Source organism: Alosa alosa, chromosome 10 (assembly GCF_017589495.1).
Source record: "Alosa alosa isolate M-15738 ecotype Scorff River chromosome 10, AALO_Geno_1.1, whole genome shotgun sequence".
Taxonomy (NCBI): Eukaryota; Metazoa; Chordata; class Actinopteri; order Clupeiformes; family Clupeidae; genus Alosa; species Alosa alosa.
The window spans coordinates 12,233,745-12,250,384 of NC_063198.1; the positions used below are offsets into that span (position 1 = coordinate 12,233,745).

The window sequence follows — 16,640 nt, forward strand, 5'->3', positions numbered from 1 at the left end:
ACATAATAATATTTAAAATTGAACAGGGAACAGATTAAAATGTAGGTCAAATATAGTAAGGACAATAGTTGTAGTACACAATAATATCAATTCAAGCAATAGCCTAATAAAAAGCAATGTAAAAAAAAAGGGGAAAGGCAATAATAAAACAATAATGTCAATTCAATCAATAATATAAAAACAATGACATGCTAAGACTATATTAAGGAGAATATCAATAATAAACAATCATGTCAAATTAATTAACAGCCCAATTAAAATAAAACAACATTATATAAACCATAACACATAAGCGCTTAAACAACTAAGTATATGTTAAATAGGAATGTCTTTAGACCCCTCTTAAACGACCCAAAAACTACCACAGGAACGGAGAGCACTGGGCAGTTCATTCCACCAACATGGAACCACTGAAGAAAAGAGTCTGGAATTAGACCCAGTTTTCATGACTGGTCGACACAACATATGCTCACTTTAATCTTGCATATCCCTCTGCTACTCCCTATGGAAAGTTTTCCGATCTGCACTCTTAGAATAGGTTGGCGACGCTTATCAGCGATTTAGTCGTGGCATTATGAAAATATCGGCCACTAATATCGGCCGTTTCGCAGATGGCAGCAAAAAAGGCCCATATCGATACCGATAGCCTGCTGATATATGGGTGCATCACTAATATATACAGTACCTGGATGTATGTAGTCCTCCCGTGCGTTTAGTGTGCCTGTGTGTGTGTATGTGTTTCTTCTCCCTCAAGTGTCTGCTCTCTGTCCCTCCTGTAGGTGCTGAATGCAGAGCAGAGCTCACTGATCCTGTGCGAGGCGCTGGTGGAGACCGTGTATGGGGAGAGAGGGCAGGTCATCAAGTCCAAAGAGCGCAAGGTCTTCCTCTTCAGCGACAAGCTCATCTGTGCCAACCTCAACGTCAAGTAAGAAGTCACAGCTTAAGCTTATGTTTACACACACACACACAAGCACACACACAAGCACACACACACACACACACACACACACACACACACACACACACACACACACACACACACACACACACACACACATTACACACACACACCACACACACACAGTGTGCTTTTATGCTTACTTCCTTCTTCTGATAGATGGTACATATCCTGTGGAGAGTGTTGGAGAGGGGGTTGGTTGGGTGGAAATTGAAAGCAAATGGCAGGCTTAAATGGGGTGGTGGATGGGGGGGGGCGTTGGATGGCTCCACCTCGTCAGTATCAGCCGACCCATTACTGAAGCATTAGGCGAATGTCAGCGAGCGCGAGAGAGTGAGCTGTAATGGCACTGCTGCATACAGAGGCAGAGGCAGTCCAGTCAAATGGCCTTCATTATCTCCCAACAAATGACCCAGCGCTACCGTCCTCAGCCACTCAAGCAAGAATGCTTTTCATAGATCACTGGCATAAAAGGCAAAAAGGACTAGGGCATGTACACGCACACACACACACACACACACACACACACACACACACACACACACACATATTATCAATGACAAGCCCATTGATCAAATCCGAGTCAAGCAAAGGTAAACAGGGGAGAGGGGTATTTCTGTTCCTCCATCTCTCTCTTTCTCTCTCATTCTCCATCTCTCTCTCCGTCTCTAATTTTCTGTCTTGCATCCAGTCCCTTGCATCAATTTACAGATCGTCTGTTGTCTTCAGCTTTTTAAAGCGCTTGTTCCTCTGTGCGCCGGTTTCCGTTTGATCCCACCCCAACTTGACTTTGCATGCCCTTGAAATTTCTGATGAACCGCCCCTGCAAAGCCCGGATTGGGCTTTATCTGTGGGAATGCATGAATATGAATGAGGCGTGGGGAACAGCTGGGGGTCCGCTGCGTGCCAGGGAAACGCCATTGATCAGATGGATTGAGATGTTGCTGCACGCTCCTCTCGTGTCACCTCAAAGAGGATCAGTCGCACGTCAGTGGCATGCAGCCCAGGTTCCCCCTATTCTTGAGGTTGTTTCTAGGGGTCCGTGTGTGTGTGTGTGTGTGTGTGTGTGTGTGTGTGTGTGTGCGCGCACCTTTGTGCCTCTGTGTCTGTGCATACATGTGCCTTTGTATGTGTGTGTGTTTCACAGAGAGACACGTCACAGATGAGCTCTCTCTCCTTCCCGTTTTCTCTCTCTCTATCTGGGCAGCCGTGGCCCACTGGTTAGCACTCTGGACTTGTAACCGGAGGGTTGCCGGTTCGAGCCCCGACCAGTGCCCTTGAGCAAGGCACCTAACCCCTCACTGCTCCCCGAGCGCCGCCGTTGTGGCAGGCAGCTCACTGCGCCGGGATTAGTGTGTGATTCACCTCACTGTGTGCTGTTTGTGTTCACTAATTCACGATTGGGTTAAATGCAGAGACCAAATTTCCCTCACGGGATCAAAAAAGTATATATACTATACTATATACTATACCAGTGTTTCTCAAAGTGTGGTCCGGGGACCACTGGTGGTCCGCAAGCTATCCCAAGTGGTCCGCGAGCAGACATGATAAAATATAATATAGATGAGTTGTTTGCAATATTGAACCAACTTGTATGTAAATCCAAACAGTTCTGCAACACTGCCTATGTAGGCTATGCTATGCCAGTTTAAATCATATGAATCCTCTGACATAATAAGCAAGGTGCAAAGACATTAAGCAAGGTGGTCCAGTGAGTTGGCCTACTGTGTAATATACTGTTGAAATACAGTAGGTCTCTTTTACTCTTTTTTTTTTTTTAGGCTACGTGGTGAGTTTTTTTATTGGTTAAATGGTCCTTGATCTGAAAAAGTTTGAGAAACACTGTACTATACTATACTATCTCTCTCTCTGTATTTGTGTGTGTGTGTGTTTGACATTGAGAATACTGATACGATTATGTCTGTACCCCTTCCGTCCACCAGGGGTCCCCCTGACATCAGCAGCCTGGTGCCTGTGGGGCCCAAGTACACCATGAAATGGAGCGCCCCCCTGCTGCAGGTGCAGGTGGTGGAGGTGGGCCAGGAGTGCTCCCAGGACACCCTCTTCCAGCCCAGCGGAGCCAAGCGCACGGGAGGTGCCAGCACCACAGGTAACCCCCTCCCTCTGGCTTCCGTGTGGTTGCCCTCCTACCCCCAGCACCTTATGTTTCCTCCCCCCCCCCCGCCCCTCCCGTGTAGCACTCCACTTCACACCCCCACCATCCCCATCCACTCCCAAGACTCTCTCCTGACATGCAAACGCAAACAGATGCATATTCACATAAACAGATGTGTACACACACACACACTCACTCACACACACACACACACACACACACACACACACACACACACACACACACACACACACACACACACACACACACACTCACACACACACACACACACACACACACACACACACACACATAAATACATACACTAACACACACGCACAGATATGAACAGAGGCACCAAACTCTTTTTTTTTTTTTCACACCTTGAATCAACCAAGCAGTGTGTTGTTCAACCAGAGGTTCACCCAGAGATATGGAAACAAACATGTTTTTAAGGAATCACACACATATATGGAGAGAATAGTCAAGCAGCTGCCTGTAGAGTGGTCTGTCGGGAGGGAAGCTCGAGGAGTTCTAAAAGTGCTGCCGCTTCAGACATGAAAGGCAAAAAAAGGGGGATAACCCCTCAGGGCCAAAATTTCACATAGAAGTTAGGATGGAGGGAGATGGAAAAGAGAGAAGTGACTAGTATGAAGGCATCTATTTAAAGTCAGCCATGCTGTACAGTACATTCTCCATGTGTTTGTAAGGATGTAAGGGAGATATGACAGGTGGTGCGTAAAGCAGGAGTACAGACGGCTCAGCCACTGCTACCAGATATCTTCTGCTCCTCTCCAGCTGCCCCACCTCCATCACTCTATCGCTCCATCTCTCTAAATCTCCATCACTCCATCTCTCCATCTCTCTATCACTCCATCTCTCCACTTCAGTTTCACAGATTATCTGCTCTTATGTTCTCTTATTCTCACATTCTACATTCTATGTGTGTGTTCTAACACATAATTGTGTTTCATGGGAATGGCATGTTTTTTTGTTGCTCATAATTCTGTGTTGGATAATGAACATGTGGTGATGTTAAAGGAAATCTTGTCTCTGAGTTGGAGTTTGAGAAGTCATCTTCCTCCAACACCCTTCTGAAGAACCCCAGTCAGTCACACACACACACACACACACACACACACACACACACACACACACACACACACACTCCACCCATCTCAGCTGTCAGCACAAAGAGGTGTTCCCTTGAGCCGCAGTCTGGCATGGTGAACGGTCCTGACACCGGCATCACTGCCTCAGGCTGATCGACCAATCACTGTCCAGGAAGGAGGCTGCTCTTTATGCCCTGACCTGATGCGCTTTTGCTCGTCCCGTATGCCTTGAGACATCAAAGATGGAGAGAGAGAGTAGAAAGAGAGAGAGAGAGGGAGAGTAGAAAGAGAAAGGGAGAGATATAGAAGGAGAAAGAGAGGGAGAGAGAGAGAGAAAAGAGAGGCAGGACTTTGTTATCCAGTTCAATTCTCTAATGGAGCACAAGCATATTCCAAGTCCTGTCATCGGTGTGACCAGATTAAGCTTGTGCCTCTCCATTTCCAATTAGAGCAATCAAGATGGCGAGATTGCAATGAGAGGTGAGGCTGAGCTAAACTCCTGAGCAAACGCCAGAGGGTGAGAGAGGAAACAGAGAGAGAAAGTTTGACAAAAAGAGAGAGAGAGAGAGAGAGAGAGAGACAGACAGAGAGACAGAGAGAGGGAGAGAGAAGCCTGATCAACATGCTGCTGAGATCTCGGATTCAAAAGAGCCTTATCAGGACACAGGGGTGGAGTCCTTCTTAAAACCGGCATGGTGCTGCTGTAATTTTAATGACAGCTTAGCGAGGAGCGCGGCCATTTCGCTCCCTCCTCACGTCCCTCCACCACCATCACTGGCACCCGCCCCGGCACCAGTCAGATCCATCTCTGCTTCCCGGTCGCTCCATGCCGCGCCAAAGCCCCCCAGTCCTCAGATTTTCTCTGAGAAGCCCCCTCCTCTTTGTCCTGTCACTCGTCACTCCATCGCTTGGGTTTTTCACACTCAGTCTGGTGTGTCCCTGAATAATTCCCTTTCCCGGGACTGTACTTACTTTCAGCCTTTCAGTAGTTTCACGCTCACTCTTTCTTCCTCTCTTCCTCTCTTCCTCTCTTCCTCTCTCTTTATCTGTCTGTGGCTGTCACTTGGACTCACTCTCAATCATTTTATTTTCTCCCCTCTCTGAAAGTTTCACTCTCTCTCTCTCCCTGCCTCTGTGCTATCCATCCCTTTTTCTCCCAGTTCTCTCGTGTTTAGTTATCTGCCCTCTCTCTCTCTCTCTCTCTCTCTCTCTCTCTCATCTTCTCCTGTTTCTGTCCCTCCATCCTTCCTTTCTCCCTTCCTTCCCTTCTTCCTGTCTTTCCTCTCCTCCTCATTGGTGAACTGTTTCAGAAGGCACCCTCTTCGGTTATGCAACAGTAAGCCGTCACTTTAATCACTGTTTCCCAGTCTTCACCGCGTCTGCACTGCTGCTCTCCCTGGCCCGCGCATCTCCCTCCTTCTTCTCATGCTCTCTTTCCTCCTCTCTCTCCCTCTCTCTCTCTCTCTCTCCCTCCCTCTCTGTCTGTTTCTCTCTCTCTCTCAAATTCTAAGTTGCTTTATTAGCATGACTGTATGGGAACAGTGTTGCCAAAGCTATTTTTACATACAACATAACACACAAGAACATAAGACCATAAAACATAAAAGGAGGGGTGGGGGGCACATCAGTGTGGGGTGGTCAAAAAAGATCTAGAATTAACAGCAGTACAGAATAAGAGTAATGTGAGTAGGATGTGTGTGTGTGTGTATCTCTCTCTCTCTCTCTCTCTCTCTCTCTCTCTCTCTCTCTCTCTCTCACTCTGTCTCTCTGTCTTCTGTCTTTCTCGCAAATTGTTTCACTTTCTCCCTTCCTCTATATCTCTATCTCTCTGTTTATATAGTCCTTCTCTCTATCTCTCCTCTCTCTCACTCTGTCTCTCTCTCTCTCTCTGCTGGACAGGTTGCTATTTATAGTGTGGCTCAGACAGCATCACATTCCTCCCCCTCTCCCTCCCCTGTGATGTCACTTGGGGCTCCGTCCCTGAATCTGCACCCCATCCAACCCCCCCTGCCCACACACACACACACACACACACACACACACACACACTCAACCCTCCCCCCCATCTCCCACCACACCCAACTTGCCTGGGCTCACCTCAGGATGGGCTCATTTTTCATCTCCTGCAGGCCTCACTGCCCTGATTTATTGATGGAATAGGCCGGCCTTCTGGGAATCCACTGGGCTTTCTGTCTTTGCTTCTCACCTCTACTCTCTGTTTCAAATTTTGTTTGCTCCTTCCATCTCAGGTTTAGTGGGGAAAGATATATACTGTGTGTGTGTGTTGTAAAGTTGGGGACATCTATGGTTTCAGGGATGTCATGGGTGTACATGCGTGTGTACATCAGCAACAGGGACAGGCAATTTATCGCTACACACACAAAGACCTATTTTGGAATAAAACATTATTTATAGGCATCACAGAATAGGCTTGTGATGTTATTTGACACACTGTACAGAAACGATAACAACATCTGATCTGCACTGATAACACTCTGCTCTGAATGTCAGTGGGCAAAGTCCTCACATGATGGCATCCTTTTTACATGTGCACTCTCTTGTGGATCAGCATAACATATATAAATGTTGTCTTTAGGCTGCCATAAAAGGAGGTTCACCAGTATTAGGATATACATAGGCATTAATGATATTAAAAATATGAAATCATCAAACAAGCTTGTGTCATCTACCCATGGTGGATCTTGAGTTGCCCTGATATTCTGCTCAGTCTATGGTAACTGGTTTGACATTTTAATTTGAATTTAAGCTAGCTTGATATGAGTTATTTATCATATCTTGGGTATCTTATCTTGATAAATAGCATTTAGCAAAATTCAACACAATGTTTGTTTAAGTCCAATTCACATTCTATTACAGTATGAAACAGAATGTCTGTGCCAGTTGATGATCCATCAATTTTCCCACTTTGCCATCCCATGCCAACTGCACCATCTGACTGACTGAAGAGGAGATTAACCTACAGGGTGACTTATAGGGAAGCCTATTGACAGTAGGCCTAGGAAAGGAAACAGTGAAATATCTGATGTTCACAAGTTTTATAAACTCTCCAGCTGCAGTTAGTTAAGAATGATTAGACTTAATGGCATGAGTAAAGATGTATGTGGGTCATTGTTGGAATTATTCAGATAGAGGATCGTAAGATACACAAACATTGTTGGAGATGGATGGAGTGAGGTTGAGTTACCTCAGATGACTTTGCAGAGTGAATCTGTCAGCCCTGGCCCAGTATAACCTGTGTGTTTGTGTGTGTGTGTGTGTGTGTGTGTGTGTGTGTGTGTGTGTGTGTGTGTGTGTGTGTGTGTGTGTGTGTGTGTGTGTCTGCGTATATATAGGCCCTCAGTGGCAGTGCGGTAGAGACAGGTGGGAGTTTGGGTGTAAGGTGGTGTGTGTGTGGTGGTGTGATGGCGTTGAAGGCCTGACAGACAGTGGGCTTTCGGAGGGTGTGCTCATCTGCGGGTGAAGAGGGATTTGCATGCAGATGCTCAGAGTTCCCTTCTGCCAGGGATGCACAGAGGATGAAGTCTCGTCTGGTCAACAAACAACAACCCCCTCCCTTCCTCCTCTCTTCCTCTCCTCCTCCTCCCCCCCCGATCCGTTCTCCACATTTATCTCCCACCCCCTGGCTCAGTTGATCAGACCTCCAGGCTTTTTTTGTCCCTTCTCGACTCTTCCCCTTCTCATTCTCATATTCCACCCCTTTTGTCTCTGACTTTCTTCCTCTATTATTGTCTTCCTCGGTTATTCTCTCTCTCTCTCTCTCTCTCTCTCTGTCTCTCTGTCTCTTTCAGTACCTCTCTCTGCCTTGAGGTCTGGCAAAAAGCTGTGTATGTCTGTGTCTGGGTGTGAAGCCCAATCTCAACACACCAACTGGATTACACAGGATAACAAGTCAGCAGGATTCACCTCCGGGGCGGCAGCCAACTGGCGATGCCGGTGTCGGAACGGAAACCTGCTCACCGTCGCGCTGCGCAACTACGAGGACACACACACCATTCCATTGATCCCAATACACCTGTGATCTCTCTGTGTGTGTGTGTGTGTGTGTGTGTGTGTGTGTGTGTGTGTGTGTGTGTGTGTGTGTGCGAGCACACACAGAGGATCCCATTAAACCATTAAAGGTAGGCTGTCGCCAAGGTGGTACCAGGTGGTATTAGACAGCCTACTGCCTCTACACTGTTACCTTGTGGGCCCAGTCCATTCTCTCAATGCTCCCTCCCTCCCCCCTCAGCCCCCCCGATAATGATGGTGGCCAGACAACTCCAGCCAGGCACAGTAAGCAGTGCAATTTAATTGTGTGTTCATGCACAGGATCATGAGTCAGGTCAGGTGTGTTTGTGTGTGTGTGTGTGTGTGTGTGTGTGTGTGTGTGTGTGTGTGTGTGTGTGTGTGAGAGAGAATGGCCCTGCTATTGATTGGTGAGACAAGAGCATTGGAACTGCAGAGACAGAGAGGGAAGAGACGGCCATTCAAATCGATGGCACATTTTACATCTAATGAGACACCTGCGTTCGCCCTGTCAGAAGCACAGGCCCCCTATCTACAAATGACTTTGCTTCATTTATTTATTTATCTATATATCTTTCTCCCTCTCTCTCTATTTAATTTCGGTCTTCTAGTATTCACAGAGTGTGACTATTGGACTTCATAGCCAACTGGGATTTGATATCCACTTTTGCATGGATCCTTTTTTTCGTCAGGTGTGACTAGCAGAGATTGCACAGCCATTCTCCCTGTCAACTTCTGTGGCCTTTGACGAAGGGCAAACTTGGGTGGGTGGGTGCATAGCTCAGCAGCAATATTGGCGTTCCGTACCACATAGTGCCCACGAGATCCCCGTGCTTGTGTACGGCCTGAGGTCATTTCCTGAGCTCACTCCTCAGCTCTCTCTTTCCCACTCACTTCCTGTCTGTTTTCACTGGCCTTTAAAGTTTAGAATAGCCCTAAAATGAACTAAAATGTATCTTAGAAAAAACAAAAAACAAAGTGCAAACCTTGGAATTGATGTCCGTGTTGGTGTTTTTATTTATTCATGATTTTCATAATGATTATTCTTCTTATTATTGATGTTTTGTGCACAGGGAAAGTAGTGCTGGGACCTCCAAAGCTGTTCCAGGAGCTGCAGGAGCTGCAACACGATCTGGCCGTGGTGGAGCAGGTCACACTACTGGTGGGAACGCTGCAGGGGACTTATCAGGTAGTGCACCATTGAGTACAGATGCTCTCTAGCGATGGGCAAATTAAGCTTTGGTGAACCACTGAACCAAAGCTGTAAACCCAATATTTTTGGTTACATATACTGGTTTGGGTAAGGACTTTTATGTTGAAAAATTTACATGGGGTGGCCATATTGGATTTTTTTCATTATGCTGGGGTTCAGTGGTTCACCAAAGCTTCATTTGCCCATCACTAATGCTCTGGACTAGACTTGGGTTCAGGGATGTGACGTTTTTATTAAACATGACAGAATTGGATGAAATAATTCTTTGGATTGTCTGTATGAAATGAAGCTGTCTTGTTGGTCTAGATTTTACTCTTTAGCTGAACTGACTATGATGCAACTACTGTATGATGTTGAGGAGAATCTGTTATCAGCGCACTCCAGCCATTCCGGGCTACAAAAGAGCTGTTCTAATAAAGAGACACAAACCCTGAGCCCAGAAAGTACTTGAACAAGGTTTCTGAAAAGCAGTGAAAAGAGTAAAAAAAACAGTCTGATTGTGGAGTTCTTACCGGTAGCCTGGTTAAAACCAGACTCGTTCACTTTGTGAAAAGAGTCTTGGGACACACTATTGGGGTATGTTTCCAACACTATAGAACGTTTGGAGAAAGTTTGCTCAATGCCAAGTATTAAGTGATTAAAGTCAGGTGGCAAAATAATGGTGTTGCCAGATGACCGTAGTCCACATCCTCCTGATAGTGCTGTGACAAAAGAGTGACTCAGAGATGTGGGAATCAGTCAGGCATTCGACAGAGCCCGATTCCTCGCAACATCGACAGCAGAAAGCACTCAAATCAGGACACCTCTCCAATGTCTGCAACGAGACAAAAAAACCCCACTAAATAACACCGTCAACGCACACCCAGATGATCAAGCATAGATTCTCATTGCCAACCTTTTATATTTATTTTCCCTCACTTGTTTTTTTTTATAATGTTCCCAAGTGAAAGGTGTCAGAATGTCAAGCAACCCAAAACAACAAAAGCTTGTTTGTTTATTTATTTATTTATTTATTTGTGTGTATTTATGGCTGGAGGATTTTGCTTTGAGTGTCTTGTTTTGTTGTTGGGGAGCAGAGCACTCTTGACCAATTGTTGTGCAAAAATGGAGGTAAAATTGCCCTTGAGAGGAATGCACAAGGCAGATAATGGCTTTTAGACATCTGGAATGTCACTCACAAGTGTAAGAGAAGAAGCCCTTCTGTCGCTAGAGCTTGTGTGTGTGTGTGTGTGTGTGTGTGTGTGTGTGTGTGTGTGTGTGTGTGTGTGTGTGTGTGTGTGTGTGTGTGTGTGTGTGTGTGTGTGTGTGTGTGTGTCTGTGTGTGTGTCTGTGTGTGTGTCTGTGTGTGTGTGTGTGTGTGTGTGTGTGTGTGTGTGTGTGTGTGTGTGTGTGTGTGTGTTTGTGTTGTGTGTGTGTTGTCTGTGTGTGTGTGTGTGTGTGTGTGTGTCTGTGTGTGTGTGTGTGTGTGTGTGTGTGTGTGTGTGTGTGTGTGTGTGTGTGTGTGTGTGTGTGTGTCTGTGTCTGTGTCTGTGTTGTGTGTGTGTGTGTGTGTGTGTGTGTGTGTGTGTGTGTGTGTGTGTGTGTGTGTGTGTGTGTGTGTGTGTGTGTGTGTGTGTGTGTGTGTGTCTGTTTGTGTGTCTGTGTTTGCAGCAGTAGGAGGTTGCACATGAGTCTAGGGGCAAGATTATAAGAAAAGTAGGCGTGTGAGTAAAAATAGATCTGTGTGGTGAACCTCTACGAATTTGAAGAGGAGTATTATGAAAAGGCATTATTTTTTGGCACAGAATAAGATTCAGTATCTCTCTGTCTCTGGCTCACACCCTCTCTCTCCCTCTCCATCATTTCCCTCTCATCACTCTTCTCCACCTCCACCTCTCTCCATTTCTCCCTTTCTGTCTGGCCGTCTCAGAACCTGAACACGACCGTGGCTCAGGACTGGTGCTTGGCTCTTCAGAGGCTCATCCGCATCAAAGAGGACCAGATCCAGAGTGCCAACAAGTGCCGCCTCCGCCTGCAGGTGCCCGGCCGACCTGACAAGTGAGCCTTCGTCTTCTTCTTCTTCTTCTTCTTCTTGTCTTTCACATGTGATGTGACTGATGTTCTCCACATCTCCTCATCTCGTCTCCTCTCCTCTTTTATCTTATTCTCTCTCTCTCTTTTGCTCTCATCTTCTACACATCCTCCAACTCCTCACCCTCCATCTCTGCTACCTACATCTACTTCACTTTCCTCCATTCTTGTCTCTCTCTCTCTCTTTCTCTCTCTCTCTCTCTCTCTCTCTCACGGCCCGAAATAAGTTGCAACGAGACACCACATCACATTATTTTTAGAGGCTTTCCCATATCCATTTTGGTAATTTAGGAAACTTAAAAAGACTAAAAAGTGCACCATTAGAGTTCTTTTTCGGCCACACACCCACGTGCTCCTCTACCTGGACCTCTTCAACTATTCTCTCAGAGCCATGCAAGTCACCACAGGACTCTAAAGACACCAGGAAATTACAGCAATTACCGGACAACGGAAACCCTGCGTCACACACCTCTTCTAAAAGCCTTGATCATAGTGACCTTTTGTCAGAGGAATTATCTTTGGAAATTAAAGGTAATAATTGGCGGACATCATTGCAGGGGCTTGTTGTGACGCATGTTCTGTGCATGCATGTGCAGGAGTCTGTGTCCTTTGTTAGAAGCCTCTCGTGAGACCTTGTCCTGTCCCTGATGCTTCTTTGATGTCACAATCACAAGGCATTATGAGTGGTGGATATGGCATGGGCACAATCACAAGGCATTATTCAGCATGGATCACCTCCTCTGAAGGTCACACAGCTGCTCTGTAAGTGTGTCTGTGGAGCAGTGGTGGAAAGAAACTGCAACCTTATGGAGTGGCTATGTACAGTAGAGGACAGGATGAGAGAGGGATGAATAGAAGGAGTGGAGAAGAGATGAGAGAGGGAAAAGGTGGGAGGAAAAGTAGGGAGAGAGAGAGAGAGTGTCGACGTTGAGTTCAGGCCCAGGGCTGTATTTAAATGATAAACACACATCCCCCTCCTCGCTTACAGGTTTACGAGAAGAGACTGAGGAGATAAAGCATGAAGTGTGGAGTATGGAGGCAGGCAGAAAGGGTTAGCAGTTTAAGGAGCGGAGGGGAGTGAAGTGATAGAGCCGTGTTTATCTCCACCTGTCTGCCAGACAGTACAGACAGTGACAGCTGGAGGTGGCAGTCCCAGTAGCTAGCACCCCCCCTCCTCTCCTCCATCCTCACTCTCTCTCTCTCTCCACCTTTCTCCTCTCCTCTCTTCTTCTTTTTGTCCCTACCTTTGCCTCTCTCTTTCCAAACTCCACTTTTATTCCGTCCTCTTCATCTCCTGTTCCCGTTTTTCCCCTGCTCTCTTCTCCATCTTCTCATCTCTCCACCTCTCCTCCCCCCTCCCCCCTCCCTCGCCTTTTCATTCCCATTTTCATCCGCCTCCCCCTCTCCACTTCCCCAACCCACTTTCAGTTTCTCCTCCTTCACATCCTCACTCCTCCCTTCGTCTTCTCACTCTACTTGCCCCCTTTCCTCTCCCCTCCACTCCTCCCCTCCTCCCTCTCCTCTCCTCTCCTCTCCTCCCCTCCCCTCCCCTCCTCCCCTCCCTCCTCTCCTCTCCTCTCCTCTCCTCTCCTCCTCCTCTCCTCTCCTCTCCTCTGCTCCTGCACCTGCTGCCTGCTTTGTGCAGTGGGAGCAATGTTCTAAGTTCGGAAGTTCCGGTAGCTTCTCACATGCCATGTAGAGCAGGCGTCACACACCTGTGAAGCACCTGACCTGAGCTTCAAAGCTGCTGTCATATACCTTTCTGTGGAGTGTCTGATGTAAGATATCAATGCATACCTTTTATTTAGTGTATAGGTTAAGAGTTCTTGGACAGGATGTTACCCACACTACAGTATATCACAATATTTACACACAGCAGGAGAAGAGCAGTATCACAATAGTAGCATATTTCCTCCAGATGGTGTTCATAGCAGTCACTAATATGCACTGTTGGATTAGAGACACGTATTGAGAAATAGGCTGTAGAAAAACACAGATTTACAGCTACCTGCCAACATTCTCCATTATACTACTGACACATACTGATTTTTTCTCAGAGTAAATATAGGACTTGCTCCCACCTCCACCATTGCCCTCAAAACACTTCTCTCAGTGTTAAGCAGAGATTTCCATTTAGAGGAAATCTGAGGCGGTGCTGTCCTTGTCCAAATTGAACATGAGTCTGCGGGCAGGTCTGGACTTCAGGGGCCCGTTCCCGACATAGGCCTGAGTGGAGGGGTGAGGGCCTCCGTCTGGCGGCCCCCGTGTTGCCTTGTGATGTGATGGAGCACCGGGTGGAGCGGAGCTGGACGCTTTTTTATAGCGGAGCGAGGCCTGTGATTTCAGATTAATTGAGGCCACCTCGGTCCAGCAGGCGACCAGACGGACCCGCAGCGGGGCCTTTGGGGGTCCTCGCGAGTTGGCAGGTGGCTCGACGGGTGCCTGATCAGATCTCGCGCAGCCTACGGTGCAACAGAGTCAGATTGTAGACACACAGACGCATACTCACACACAGGTTCACACACACACCTCCCTCTCTCACTCTCTCTCTCTCTCTCTCTTTCTCTCTCTCTCACACACACACACACACACATATACACACACACACATACAAACACACACACGCGCACACACACACACATACACACACACATACAAACACACACCTCCCTCTCTCTATCTCTCTCTCTCTCTCTCTCTCTCTCTCTCACACACACACACACACACACACACACACACACACACACACACACACACACACACACAAATACAAACACACATAAATATTCCCACATTTCCACATAACCTTTCTTCAACACTAAGGGAGAAAACTACTAGAGTGGGAGACAGAGAGATAACAAGAGACACAAAGAGAGAGTGGGAGAGCAGGGGAGCGAGCTGAGGCTAAACAGACACCAGCAGACTCTCGCTCAGACTCTCGCTGCTTCCTGACCGCAACCCTCCCGTTCGCCTCGGAGCCTTTTTGTGTGTCAGGCGACACATCACAGCCAGCTCCAAATAGGACAGTGACGTGCGGGGAATCTCAACTGGCACCGCTACGGCACACGCTCCCAACACTCACACCCCACCCCACCCTCTCTCTCTCTCTCTCTCTCTCTCTCTCTCTCTCTCTCTCTCTCTCTCTCTCTCTCTCTCTCTCTCTCTCTCTCAGCGGAGACGGAATAATTAACGTTTGCCACCGCTCCCCGCCAGACCGTCGACATGCTAACTCCATCTGCCATGCACACACACACACACACACACACACACACACACACACACACACACACACACACACACACACAGACCATCAAAGAATGTCCGCGTGTGGAGATTCGCACATGCAGCCAGCCTCTATGGAGAGGCATACGTGCGCACAGGTAGGCCGGCAGACAGGCAAACAGATAGGGGCAAGCCGACCTGCCGTGTGACACCTGATAATGGAAACAACTCGACATGTGGCTGGCGCTTACGCAGGCCTCAGCACATTTGACTGGTAATTGGCCACGGCACAGTCACAGGCCCCCCGACTTATAGGATAGAATAGATGGGGAAAGAAATGGATGGATACCTAGCTTGGTGGAAGGCATGGAACAACCAAGCATTTTCCTCAATATGTGGAAGTGTGTTTGGAAGCATGCCTAACCATCATCTAATTCCAGACTGCTCCCCCACTCTCTCTCTCTCCCTCTCTCTCACTCACTCACTCATTCTTTCATTGTCTCATTTTCTCACTCACTCTCTCCGTCACTCTGTATTTCTATTATCCCTCCTTCTCAATCTCACTCCTGCTCTCCAGCTGCTTTTTAGCTGTCAAATCCAATCAAGCTTGCGCTCGCTCTTTGTCCTTCTGTGAGGGTGTAATTTCTCTCTCTCTTGCTCTGTGTGTGTGTGTGTGTGTGTGTGTGTGTGTGTGTGTGTGTGTGTGTGTGTGTGTGTGTGTGTGTGTGTGTGTGTGTGCGTGCGCGTGCGCGTGCGCGTGCGTGTGCGTGTGCGTGTGTGCGTGTGTGCGTGTGTGCGAATCTGAGGACAAGTGTGTTTGTGTGGGTGAGTGTATGCTTGGACGTGTGTGTGTGCGTGTGTGAGAATCTGAGGACGAGTGTGTTTGTGTGGGTGAGTGTATGCTTGGACGTGTGTGTGTGTGTGTGTGCACGCTCTTGCCCTCCATCCAGAGTGAGGACCTCTCAGGTGTGTAATCTGGCAGTACCCCTCTGTGGGCTCTAGCTTTGTCTGGCCCATCACAACAAACTGACACCAAAACGCTGTCCGGCTGTTGGTCTCGGGCAGCTGTCCTGTCCCTCAGTATTAGTGTCACACATGCGCCATGCTGCTGACCCACAGCCATTAATCACCAGCCGCCCGCCTGGTGCCCTGCCCACCCTGACCGGGGCCTCTGTGCCACCACGGACGTGCTCTCCTCTCTCAGCCTTTCCCCTGCCTGTCTGCTGTGTGTGTGTGTGTGTGTGTGTGTGTGTGTGTGTGTGTGTGTGTGTGTGTGCGCGTGTGTGTGTGTAAGAGCAGCAGTAGCAATCTGTCTGATCACTGGAACTAGTCGGCAGTTTTCGATTTGTTTTATTTATGAACAGTGAATTAAGAGTAGAAATGCTCTGCAGGAATGATGTTCCTATTGAGTCTGAACTTCCCAGGTCCTGTGTGTGGGTCTCTGTGCAGGAATGATGTTCCTATTGAGTCTGAACTTCCCAGGTCCTGTGTGTGGGTCTCTGTGCAGGAATGAGGTTCCTAGTGAGTCTGAACTGCCCAGGTCCTGTGTGTGGGTCTCTGTGCAGGAATGAGGTTCCTATTGAGTCTGAACTGCCCAGGTCCTGTTTGTGGGTCTCTGTGTCTCCTCAGTGTACTCCACTTTCACTTCATGAGCTTATTTTCTTTGAGGAGGAGGAGAGGCTGTGAAGAGGTTCCATCTTGGAAGGAGAGGGGAGACCGCAAACATTCTGGAGTGAGTGGATGCCAGAGGTTCTCTGTATTTCACTCAATATTTCAAGAGCTCCTGGAAATCCCACCGAATTTTTTACTCTCTCCCTATCTCTCTCTCATTTCTGTCCATCTCTCTCTCTATATATTTTTTCTATCCCCCTCTCCCCTCTCTTTCTCTCTCATAGCTCTCTTTTGCTCTCTCTCTCCTAGCTC

The 16,640-nt window shown here is 47.6% G+C and overlaps 1 protein-coding gene across 5 annotated transcripts in view; it reads left to right on the forward strand.

The window, feature by feature from the left end:
- Window positions 1-16,640, forward strand: part of arhgef10la (Rho guanine nucleotide exchange factor (GEF) 10-like a) — a 144,573-nt gene that overhangs the window by 48,507 nt on the left and 79,426 nt on the right. For all 5 annotated transcript variants that reach the window (XM_048254526.1, XM_048254525.1, XM_048254524.1 and 2 more), the window contains 4 exons: window positions 780-925; window positions 2,902-3,068; window positions 9,286-9,401; window positions 11,335-11,462. In XM_048254526.1, coding sequence (XP_048110483.1) covers window positions 780-925; window positions 2,902-3,068; window positions 9,286-9,401; window positions 11,335-11,462 — 557 coding nt within the window. The remainder of the gene's footprint in view (window positions 1-779; window positions 926-2,901; window positions 3,069-9,285; window positions 9,402-11,334; window positions 11,463-16,640) is intronic.